Source organism: Neovison vison, chromosome 8, assembly GCF_020171115.1.
Source record: "Neovison vison isolate M4711 chromosome 8, ASM_NN_V1, whole genome shotgun sequence".
Classification (NCBI taxonomy): Eukaryota; Metazoa; Chordata; class Mammalia; order Carnivora; family Mustelidae; genus Neogale; species Neogale vison.
This window is the reverse complement of record NC_058098.1, coordinates 73,757,827-73,770,753: the sequence shown is the minus strand read 5'-3', so window position 1 is coordinate 73,770,753 and position 12,927 is coordinate 73,757,827. Positions and strand designations below refer to the sequence as shown.

The window sequence follows — 12,927 nt, the reverse complement described above, 5'->3', positions numbered from 1 at the left end:
GGTAGTGGTGGTTTGGTTGATGTCTGATGCCATGGAAGTTCTCTCATGAATGAAAGTAAAAGCCCCAGGCTGGCTAGCTTCCTTTGTATGTGTTCTGGTTAGGAACCCTCACCTGTAGAGAAAGGCTGCAAACTGCAAAATACATGCCAGGATACAAAAAGAAGCCCCTGTCAGCTTTGATCTCTCTGATCCTGCTGGTTGCAGCCCTGTTAATTACTGTCAGACACTGAGCAGCCATCTACTTTGTACCATGTTAACTGTTACCTTTGTAACAAGTCCATTTATTCGCTCCCAGAATAATAACTTATGTTATGTTAAGTAACTTAGTTACTTATGGTAACACTAAGGAGAACAGCTGATACTCACTTGGGCCCTTCTTCTGTGCCAGGCCCTATTGTTAGCACTTCCACTGAAATATAATTTATTATTGACAATACCCCTAATGTGGTAGATAGGATTACTCCATTGTACAGATAAAATGAGCCTCTGTGAGGTTGAAGGACTTGCACGAGGTCACAGGACTGCGAGTGGGTGAACTGCAATTCTTTCTGAAATCTCTAGAGCCAGATTCTTAGCCCTTACTTATTATTATTCCCAAGAATGGAAGAGAACCAAGACTCAGATTAGAATAAGCCATTCGTGATCACAGGGAGGTCACGACTGAGCCTGGATCCCTGCATCACGATTTGACTTTACATGTGTACTCCCAGTTAAGATATGAAAAGCCTTGATCAATGCATGTTAATGAATTCAAGAGCCTCATGAAGATTTCTAAGCTGAAACATTTATTTATAACAACAAAAAAGCCATTATTTGAGTAGCAAATGCTTTCTACTGATGCGTGTGTTTCACACACTCCCACTTCCTGTGGAAAGGGCTTTATCTCTCAGCCACCAGTTCTTCAGTACCATCTGTACAAACCTTAGATAGATAGAATCCTTGATGTATGTCTGTGTACCTAAAGATGTAGTGAACATTCTCTTTACCGAACGGATTAGTGTTTCACTATATCTCAGAATAGAGAGCAATATCCTGACATCAAAACCACAACCAGAAAAAGCCAGACGATAGAAAAGGACAACTTTTTATAAAAGACGTTCAAAGGACGTATTTTACCTTTGTCCCAAATCACATAGAATAAGGGGGAGAAAGCTCAAGAAGTGATATATAGGACTTGGTTTTCCATTTATATATATATATATATATATATATATATATATATATATATAAAATATATATTTAGAAATTAAACAACTGAGAAGTAGAGAGTTTAAGCGAGTTGACTTAGATAAGAGCTTTGTGATTAGGCTATGTCTATACTCTCAAACTTATTTTTTTTCCACCTGTTTATTTCCCTTGCCTTTTAGGACTAATATGAAGATCCAATAAAATACTCAGTGACTATCTACCTCAAATTTCAAGCCAGTAATATATAAAAATATAGACATATTGCTCCTGTTCTTGCACATTTCAGTGTCAGGGATATTTAAAAATATATATATTGATGACAAAAAATGAAAACACTTCATCTCTTTCATGTTTTTATCCCTTTGGGATTTATGATTTAAGTCCATGAAGCAGCGAAATGAAATTCAACATTGTGAATTACTCTTCAAAAAAAAAAAAAAAGGAAAAATCAATATCCCCTCAAAATTTTAATTTTATGAACAGACCCAAATGAGTATGCAATGATACTATCACTAAGTGTAAAGTATATAGATATTTTTGAAAGTTGAAACTATTGAATAAATTACAACTTTTGACATAAATAAAAAAGATACATGAGGGCACCTGAGTGGCTCAGTGGGTTAAAGCCTTTGCCTTTGGCTCAGGTCATGATCCCAGGGTCCTGGGATCAAGTCCCACATCTGGCTCTCTCCTCAGCAGGGAGCCTGCTTCCTTTCTCTCTCTGCCTATTTCTGATCTCTCTCACTCTGTAAAATAAATAAATAAAATCTTAAAAAAAAGATACGTGAATAATCATAAGTGATTCAGAATCATATTATCTCAGAAAGAAGCAAAAAAATAGCTTACATGTGAATTTTTAAAAGATTGGGAGTGCTTGCTGTCTACTTATTATTATAATTGAACTATATTCAGGTCATTTGAAGAGTACGTCTAACTTTGGAAAAGTAGGGTGATTATGAAATCTGGGTCAGATGAAGTAGTAGTGTAGTTGTAAGAGCTATCAGCCTGCCTATCCAAAATTGCTTTTCTGTCTTCTGGAGTTGCCTTTCAAAGAATACAAAATGAGAAGGAAAAAAAATATATCACACTTCTCCTCAGGATAGTTCTTCTAGGAAAATGACTCTACCTCTGGAGAATTTTAACTCAGGTGTTTTTCATTCTAAAAGTAATTTAAACCCCCCAATATGAGTTTGCAGGTAAAGTTTTCCAATACACCAGCCATCTTGCCATTTATAACTGAATACGCACAGCAGCTCCCACATTTTTCTAAAGAAAAAAAAAACAAAAATAGTAGCCGGTTTTTGAGATTAGTCGCAATACGACATTCTGCTTTACATAACTACATTTGTAAATATTCTTAATGTCTATAATCTGAAACTAGGTTAAAAAAAGGGAATAAAGAATTTTATTCAATTCTCAGCAAATATTTACTGAGTGTCTTCTTTGTGCCAGACACTGATCTTGATGGTTGACTATAGTGAGCAAGAACCCTGTCTGTACAAAGCATAAATTCTGGTGGAGACTTTTTTTTTTTTAAATTCCGGGGGTGGGGACAGGCATGGAGGCAGTGTGTGTGTGCCTGGCTAAACCTAAGTTATCTGATCAAAGGAATCCCTACTTTTGTTCTCCATTTTCTTGAACCTCCTTTTCGCCAGGGCTCCAACTTACTCATGAGATTATAAATCACTCGCTAAAATCCTTACCTAGAATTACCCTAACCCTATATCCCTCAACTTTTTTGTAGCTGGTACTGGACTCATGAGGCAATATACCCAACCTTCTACATACTTACTCATGTCAGAAACACCTGACTATTGGGATGCTTCTATTTCATGGGCAATGTGTTAGCATAGGTCAACATTATCATCTGCATCAATTGCGTCAGATAATACTATCCTTATTCCTGATCAATATTTTTGTCAAGGGAATCTCCAAATAAGGAAGTATATATCATCAAGGAAAGTAAAAAACAAACAAACAAACAAACAAACAAACAAAAACAAACAAAAAAAACAGAGGCTTGGTTAGCTTGAAAGTCATGGTGAGAGGTTATAAAACTTGGAAACTCATCCACGGAAACCATTTTATTCACTTCTAAAGATCCCCAAAGAAAGACAATCCTAAGTCAATTTTCCCAAGACTTAGTAGCTCTTTCACTCTTCAAGAAAGTATACTTAAGAATTAATCTAATTTCCCTTTTGTTATTGCCTAAGTTCATTTTTTTTTCTTTTGTTGTCAGTATTTGCTTATTAAATCATTATACATATTTGCTCAAAGAATAATGGATATGGTATTCTTTATAATAACCCTCCCTTCGAGATAAAGATAAACTGAAACACCAGGACTAGTAATGAAAAGATGTGACTTCTTTGCTTGGCACAAATCAGCTATAAAAAACCAATTATATGTGTGTGCTTAATTTCTAAGCATTTCCTTAAAATGAATTAGTTTACATTATTCCTGTCTCTACCAGATGATGAAGAGATGATATTTATTATCAAGTAGTTTGATGTAGTTGGTATTTATTGAAAATCTCACAATGTGCCTAGCATTGGATTGATTGCCTTTATGTAGATTCTCTCACTTACATTCATTTTCTTTAATAATTACAACCATCCTGTAAGGTGTTATCTCCCTAAAAGAGGAAAAAAAAAATAATGCTTGGAGAGATCATGCATTTAGGCAATGCTAGCACTGGAATTTGAACTCAGAGAGTCTGATACTAGAGCCTACACTCTTAACCACTGAAAAATAACAGTATTCATTAACAAGTCATATCATGAAATTTATTAGCCACACTGTCATCTTAGTTAGGTTTTGCCATAGGTTTGCTGTATTGAGCAGTTAACTTTATAGCACTTTAAAGCACTAATCAGACACAGACTGTCTTTTTTTCCCCCTATTATATAAATATGAATAAATTTTGAACCTGTCAGGGTTGGCTGCTATGAACTTTTGAATGGCTTCTTAAAATATTTTAGATAGTTCTCTGGACATAGATAGCTAATTTATTCTTAAGTCAGTATGAAATATGTATTTTGGAAATGTAACTATGCATGGTAGGCATTTTATAGAGGCAGGGTATGGTCTCTCTTTATCTTTATGTCAGAATGGCTTCAAGTTTATTAAGGTGCTGTGATAGCAGATACACAATATTGGGAGCGCTGCCAGTGGATTTGTCCAGTGCGTTGTTTGGAGTCCAAAAAGCCATAGGATTATTAACAAGCAGTCAGAACCACCTAGCCACTTGGATGAAGTGCCTTGGGAAATGAGAGTACGGAACAAACTTTGTTCCTCATTTGTATGCTTTAAAGTAAAATGGAACACAAGTAATACAGGTTGAATGGATTTAGAGCCAACATTGTTCCAAAGCTACCCATCATTACTCAAACAGTTGTTAATGTAGGCCATGGGGAAAAGAGAGCTTCTGCATTTTAGTTATATTTTATGATTTTTCTGAGAAAATTCTGGATGCTTTCTATCTCTTTTTATACCCATTGTGGCTATATAGACCATAGACCAGATCCTATATTTTAGGGAACTGTTATACAAAATATCTTATTTCAAATACTTTAGTAGTGGGAAAATGGAAATACCTTTACATTTAACAAACAAAGTATAATAACCAACAACAAAAGCAAATATATAAGTTTGAGTTTATACATGCTTGAAATAATGAAAACTGTAATCAGCTACATTCAAATTATTTGGGACATCTACAACCAGTGTGGATATGTGTACAGACATTATTTGAGTGAAATTAGGTTGGAGTGGTTACTGTTTAATGAGTTGATACTTGAATTTATATAAGCTATCTTATATATCAAATGTGCTAAACATTGTGTTACTTGTGTTGCAAACATGTGTTGCAAGTCACATGAACTTGAAGACAAGTTCTAAATATTAAAATATGGGCCTGATTTCTCACTGCTATCCTCTGCCCATAGGTTGTATATAAAAATAACGATGTAAGGCTGGAATTATCTCGACTTGCCAAGCAAGGAGACCCTAAGATGAAGATCCATGGAGTGGTGGCATTTAAATGTGAGAATGTTGCAACTTTGGACCCAATCACCTTTGAAACCCCAGAGTCTTTCATCTCTTTGCCTAAATGGAATGCAAAGAAAACGGGCTCCATATCATTTGATTTCCGCACAACAGAGCCAAATGGCCTCATTTTATTTAGCCATGGCAAACCAAGACACCAAAAAGACGCCAAGCACCCTCAGATGATAAAGGTTGACTTCTTTGCTATTGAGATGCTAGATGGCCATCTCTACCTCCTCCTGGACATGGGGTCAGGTACGATAAAAATCAAAGCCCTACAGAAGAAGGTGAATGATGGAGAATGGTATCATGTGGACTTCCAAAGAGATGGACGGTCAGGTAATTTATCATGTTTTCTCTACTCTTTACTTGCTGGAACACTCCTTTCATCCCTCACCAAGGGAAATAAAACTAAGAAATACTGAAGATTTGCTGCATTTCTGTCTTTAGGGTAAAAGAAATTCTCAGTTATTATTTCTGTTTCACATCATATACAAATCAGAAGGAGCTAATTAATCATTATAGTTGGGCATAAAAAACTCCAAATGCTCAAATGGCTTCTGGAATCACTTCTTAAATGAACATTTATTGGATAATCAAGTGCCAAATCTTGCAAGACTTTTTATCTTGAATTTGCAAGTGACAGAATTCAGGGTTCTTGTGTTCTCCATTATTGCTTCTATCATTGAATGTTTGGGGGTGCCTGGAGTGGCAAATACAAAATATGAAAAAAGGAAAATTCAACAATCCACGTAGAAAATCCTTAGTTTCATTTTTAATCCTTAGTTTAATTTTTATAGAAGTTGGGTCTGTGGTATCAAAAACACCTTAATGCCATAACATGGGCATAACTTTGTTGACTTCCAAATAAATTCCATTTCTAATGAAAGCTGTTTAGAACTGAACCAATAGGAATTCTTTCCTCTTCCTTTTGCTATGCTTTTCATCCTAGGGATGTGTGTGTGTGTGTATGCCTGTGTTGTTGTGTATGTGTGTACATGCATGTGATTGGGGAAAGGAGGGGGCATTGTAGGCAAGGCCTGAAGAAATAATCTTTACTTACTTTGAAATTTGAGAATGGATTAGGAGGCTTAAGGAATTGACTAGCGTTAGGTTTGTAGGGGCAAAGATTACCCAGGCAGAGGAAATAGCATTTGTAGAAACGAAGGACATGAGAGAGAGAGAGAGAGAGAGAGAGAGAAGAAGACAAAGAGGGAGAAAGAGAGCAGAAGAGAGAAGCAACTTATCTTAGGTATATAACTATATACTATGTCTTTTTTACTTTCTTCATGTTGTGCTCCCACACTCTAATTGTTCCTCTCACTTACAAATAAAAATTAGCTTCTTATAATAGAAGACAGCTGAATTTAGACCTAACTACTCTCCTTCCTTCCCTCCCCAAACTTCCTTATTTACTTACATACCATACTATGCACTCTGGATTTTCCACTAAATATCAGTGTAAGCTTGGCCAAGGCATCTTTTGTGGGTCTGAATTTCTTCCTTCATAAAACATATTAGAAAGAACCCAGTATTGACTGGCTCTCAGACCTGATTAAGGGGTATCAACAGTAATGGGATCTAGGATTCTATATTTTTGCAAAGCTTTCCAGCTGATGATCAATGTAGACCAGAGAACACTTAGTGCCTCTTTCAGATTCAGTCATCTGTGATCACCATCCTATTTTAGGAAGGCCATGCTGCAGTCCTGAAGTGAGTGGTCCTTTCATAGACCCCCTTGTCACTTGTGTCCTCCCAGCATCCCTCAGCAGAACTGTGTCCTGTTTAACTTTTAGTCATGCCTTGTTTTCCTGCTTATCAATCAAAAAGATTGTGATTGACATCCTACATTTTTTTTTCTTTTTGCCCGACGAAATAGAAAAATGGAACAAATGGGAATTTAGAGGGAACCAGGGCTGAGGGCAGAAAATTGAAGGAAGGTCAGAACCCATTGCTCTGGTCCTCAGACTCTCAGAGACGATTTCAGATTCATCCCTTCCTGGAAACTGTGGTCTCCCTCCCTCCGTTCTTTCATTTCCCTGAAATCTTCCACAGGGAAGATTAGTTGCCACTCTGTGCTATCTATACTTTTACCAGTTCTGTTATCTTAGATGACTGAGTGTAGACAACATTTTTTTTGCCTGCTGCATTATACTGATTCCATTAGAAATTAGATTCCTCTTTTTTTTTCTGATTTAAGCTGAGAAGTGTACATTGAGGGGAATACAAAAATACAGCGATGGAGTACTTCCCTTTCACTTCCTCCAGCCTGTTTGTACCAGAGTTAGCAATCAATTGGCTACTTAGGAACTTCGAAACAGAAGTCTAAAAAAGAGTAATGGAGGGGCGCCTGGGTGGCTCAGTGGGTTAAAGCCTCTGCCTGGCTCAGGTCATGATCCCAAGGTCCAAGGATTAAGCCTGGCATCCAGGCTCTCTCTGCTCAGCAGGGAGCCTGCTTCCCCCCATCTCTCTCTGCCTGCCTCTCTGCCTACTTATGATAGCTATCTGTCAAATAGATAAATAAAATCTTAAAAAAGAAGAAGAAGAATGGAGCATGGACTTGTGCTTTGAATACTAACTTCTGGATGATATAGTTTGGTTTAAAATGCCCCTAGAATTAAATTTTTAAATCACTCTCACATATGCGTACGTAGATGTTAGATTTCCTAAAAATTTATTTTTATTTGTTTATTTATTTATTGAGAGACATAGAAATAACAAGCACAAGCCAGGGAAAGGCAAGGGAGAGAATCTCAAGCAGACTCCACACTCAAACCAATGTACAAATTGATCTCACGACCCTTAGGTCATGACCCGAGTTGAGTCAAGTGTTGGATGCTTAACTGAACCACCCAGTCTTCATAATAATTTAAAATATAACTGATTAGATTAAGTGGACTTTTAAAAAATATTTTATTTATTTATTTGATAGAGAGGGAGTAGGAGTAGGGGCAGAAAACAGAGAGAGAGGGAGAAGCAGACTCCCCACTGAGCAGGGAGTCCGATTCAGATCTCGAAGTGGGGCTCAATGCAGGACTCGATCCCAGGACCCTGAGATCATGACCTGAGCTAAAGGCAGACACTTAACCAGCTGAGCCACCCAGATGTCTCATAAAGTGGACATCTTTTGGAAGTTCAGAGGAGCAAAGTTACCATACTTCAGATCAGTTGTATTTCATTCACCTAGAAATAAGGTATTTTTTTAACTGTATGAAGAAATACATGGTTAGTGTCAAAACTTTAATAAATACAAACAATGTCTAACAGAAAACAAAACCAGCCATTACTCATTTGATAGTAGTAATTTATTCTAGTCTTAAGTGTTGATGTGGTCTAGTTAGATTCCCAAGTTCCTTGGATGACCTATTACAATAAGAATTGGATAAATGCCTTAATCCTCAGGCCAAATAAAATCCACTTTTTTTTTTCTCTTTAAGTTCTTTAATTCTTCAAAATTGCCAATAGTTTCTTAAGTACCCTTTTTGCACCCTCATTGGAAAAGGTCAAAAGCAGAGAATATTTGTGTTAAAGCTCAATGCTGGATGGGAAGATGAGTGAGGGATGCCTTCAGACAGTATAATTACCTTAAGAAAATAAGACATGAGATTTTTGTTGGAATCCAAAGGAAAGATTAAGTTAGTATGCTCAGTGATATGAAGCTAGTAAGGTACTTTTATGCAATTACAATTTCAGATTAGTGAATTGAGACAAACAGTGTAAAAACCAAAGCTTATTCACTACACCAAGTTCTGCCCTTTACTAAATTGAAAGAAAAGAGAGCTCATTTTATGTTGGCCTAGCTCAAGGGAATTTAATGTAATGTTAATAACTACAGCTGTTAATATTTTATATATAGTATTTTAATTAAGTTCTATATTTGCACACTACATTGGTTTGGTATAAAGCAGCCTTTTAAAAATTGAATGAATAGCTCTACTAGCTTCTTTTTTACTTAAAGGATATTTCTGAGTTAGGTCGGTGAAATACTTAGATTTATAGCTCGGTTAAAACTAAAAAACATAGAATTTGAAGAAATAATTCATTTTATCCATTTTTCACACCAGTTATATTCAGAGGCTATATGAAAATTAGACTTATTATAACGTGGGACAATGATACCTCTAAGACAAGAGGTCAGTGTGGGCTGTTTTCTGACTCATGGATGATGAAGGTTGCCCAGGATACTCTTCAGCTGAATATTTAAAAATATTTGATGAGCCATTTTCTCTGTTATTAAAGTAAAGGGAGCTTAGGGCTGGGAATTATTCTTCCTGCTATTAACCATACTAAAGTTAGTAGGAGTGAAGCCATGGCCATTAATTTGATGCCAGTAACTAATGGTTACCTCCCTCTGTAGGGTTAAAACCATATTTGGTGGACAGACTAAATTTTTAATATTCTCTAAGCAATCTACAAAAGAAACTTATTATGGAAGGGAATATCTTATTTATGTTTTTACCTACAGGTCCTGGTATTTTCTTGTGCAATAGAAGTTGCTTAATAAATATTTGGTACGAGGAAATATAAAGAATAAAAATAGGTGAATGGCTTAGTGCCAACCCACCCCTAATATTCTAAAACTAGCAGTAGTATCATCTTTACATTTGAAGAGTAATCACACTCTTTTAGTTTTAATGGAAGTTTTTTAGGAATTTACCTTACTTCCTGAAAACCATTTACACAATATAATACACAATATAAGATTACAGGTGCTGCCCTTTTTTATGAATACAAAGCCATCAAAAATCACAGTGAGGAAGTTATATAATTGTTAGAGAAACTATGGAACTATGGTAAGCCTGACAAAAATGACAAGCTCTTAGGAGACCAGAACTGCTATCTTTGCTTGTTCATGAGGTCGCTATATCATTTAACAAACATGTAGGTACAAGGAAAATTAAGGGAAGGTGTTCACTTCTGAGGGCTGAGATACGCAGTCACAGTAAGCATGCTAATGACGAGGAAGATCGTCACCTGCACTGCCTATCTTTCTGTCACTTTGCCCTTCAGTACTTTGTTCACTAAAAGATGGATATATGAGCCCCTTGTTTGGTGAGAAATACTGCCTTCAGATGAATTTCTAGAACCTCATTGTCAGCACAATTAATTGGATTGTGCTGCACCTCCCTTCTGTTCTGTAACCTGGGAAAGAGACATTGTATTTCCACTTTGCTACTGTTGGCCACAGCTGCTCTCTTGGTACAGTGTAGCTTCTTCCTTTGCCTGCTGAGTCTGTGACCAGTGACATGGGGCTTGGTAGGCTGAGCCATGAATGGCCTTTTCAGATCTGGTTAGACTGGCAAAGGAGGAACCATACAAAGTTGCAGGCATGATTTCCTGGTCAGAGTGTATGACCTGAGTGCTGCAAAAAGTGAGTATCTTCCCTGGATAGCTTAGCTACTTAACAGAGCAAAACCTCTAAGTTGCTGAGTTAATAAATATGATTGAGGAGGCTCATTACTCTGCAAACTTTGCAGGACTTAGAGCTGATGGCTCCTTACCAGCCACTCTTCCCTTTCCAGAGTTCTCCTTTCCATGTCCTTTGCTCCCAAACTTAACACAAAATAACCGTGTCTGGTTATTTAGCTAAAGTGTGAATTGTAGTAAAATTAGGATGAGGTTAATGACTGTTTCTTGGTGCATGGATATTGTTTAAATTTGCATTAAACTCTTTGGCTCAGTCAAAGGTATCCTCTCAAGTATTTTTACAGCAAACTTCCAGAAATTTTTTTTTTTTTTTTGCAAACCATCATTACACATTGAAATAAAAGAGAAAACTCATTATTATTGTCAAATTCTGCTTGTGTACAGCAGGGTACAGCAGATTGTATTGGTGGTTATTCATGGGTAAGCCTACATTTAACAGCTAAGAAACCATTGAGATTGAATTGAAGTCATAGAGTTCCAGTTTAAGAACTAGAAATTACAGTGGGAAAGGCACAAGGCTCTCCCCAGAGCACATAATTAGAGGTTTATAGTAATCACGGTTTGATGTGAACAGCACTTTCTAGCTATCTATTACCAGCACTGATTTCTGTGTATACCATTCATGAATCACCACACTTAAACATTTCTACTTGAACAACCATTAGACGATTTCTCAGTTTAGGTCTTGATTTAAACTTGCCCTTTGACTATAAACATTCCTCCCATGCCTCTACCTACTTGCTCACTGCAAACACTGAAATAGTTTTAAGTAAATTTATAATATTGTTTTACATGCATGTCTCTAAACCTCTACACATCAGTGGGAAAACTGAAGCACTTTATCATTAAGTTATTAATTATTTGACTATCCCAATGAGTAGATGGAGACAATTTTGCATAAATTTGTTACATTAAATTTTATTAAACTTATGTTTATATTTATTTATTTATTTTGAATATTTTTAACAAGAAAAATGTCACCTATTTTTTTCCCCTCCAAGAAATATTTTCAGTTTTGTACATTTTCTTCCAGGCTCTGTTTTATATATATATATATAAATAATCATATATATATGATTTATATAAAACTTACGTACTTACCATTACTATATAATAAACGTAATTCTTCATTACAAGTCTAATTATAGTAGACGGGTATAATTGACCAGTCATAGATATATGAGTATTCAGGTTCCTGTTACCAATTAAATTTCCCATCATAAGTGAATAAACATTTGGACTGTAAGCTGGCATCTCATCCTGGCAAAGCTACACAGGAATCATTCCATATCCTGTGACAGTTAATAGCTCATACAGAATTAATAACTTGGCATTCTTATTTTATACAGCAGTCTTATGGGCTTGGTAAATCAGTCAGACCCTGAGAGATGAAACCTGCTCTCAGTCTACCAAATCTGCTTTCTGGGCCTATCAATTTATTTATTTATTTTTAAAAGATTTTAATATATATTTGACAGAAAGAGACACAGGGAGAGAGGGAACACAAGCAGGGGGAGTGGGAGAGGGAGAAGAGGGCTTCCCGCTGAGGAGGACCCTGGGATCATGACATGAGCCAAAGGCAGATGCTTAACAACTGAGCCACCCAGGTGCCCCTGGGCCTATTAGTTTAATGGGCAGACCTTGGACAAGGGTGTCAGTTGCACCCTGAGGTGACCACACTCAGCAGCATGACTCACATTGTGGAGTGCTGAGTAGGTATCTGTGTAAATTCCAAAAAATAGTATTTTAATTTTAATATTTTTATTATAAAATATACCACTTGGTTGATGTCTACAACTACCCAACATTGCATATGATAATCTTAAAAACTTGTACACATACCTATTGCTATGAGTGTGTATCTGTGTTTGTATATGTGATTATGCTTAACACAGCATGTATGTAACATATAAATTTGTGCTATTGGTGAAAATGTTCTGGCATTTCAAAAAGTACATAAAAGAGTTTCTTTGTGCTACACACCTCCCTCACCAGTTCATTCCCTCCTTCACAGGTAACCATGTTTGCTTTTGCATTAATATAGCTATACATATATTTACACTTATAAAATAAGTGTAGAGCTTTTATTTACATGAACATGACCATTCTTCAGCAATTATCAGGTAATTTAAAAAACCTACTGAAAATAAAAGCCATTATTTGTAGTGGCATCACGTATCCCTGAGTTTGAAGATATTGGGATGCACTTTGTCATTTCTCTGTTGATGGACATTCAACTTTTGGCTTTTAAAAAATTTCACTATT

General features: G+C 36.2%; 1 protein-coding gene across 22 annotated transcripts in view; it reads left to right on the top strand.

Moving 5' to 3' along the window:
• Nucleotides 1-12,927, top strand: part of NRXN1 (neurexin 1) — a 1,167,944-nt gene that overhangs the window by 504,267 nt on the left and 650,750 nt on the right. For all 22 annotated transcript variants that reach the window (XM_044263931.1, XM_044263930.1, XM_044263938.1 and 19 more), the window contains one exon: nt 5,136-5,574. In XM_044263931.1, coding sequence (XP_044119866.1) covers nt 5,136-5,574 — 439 coding nt within the window. The remainder of the gene's footprint in view (nt 1-5,135; nt 5,575-12,927) is intronic.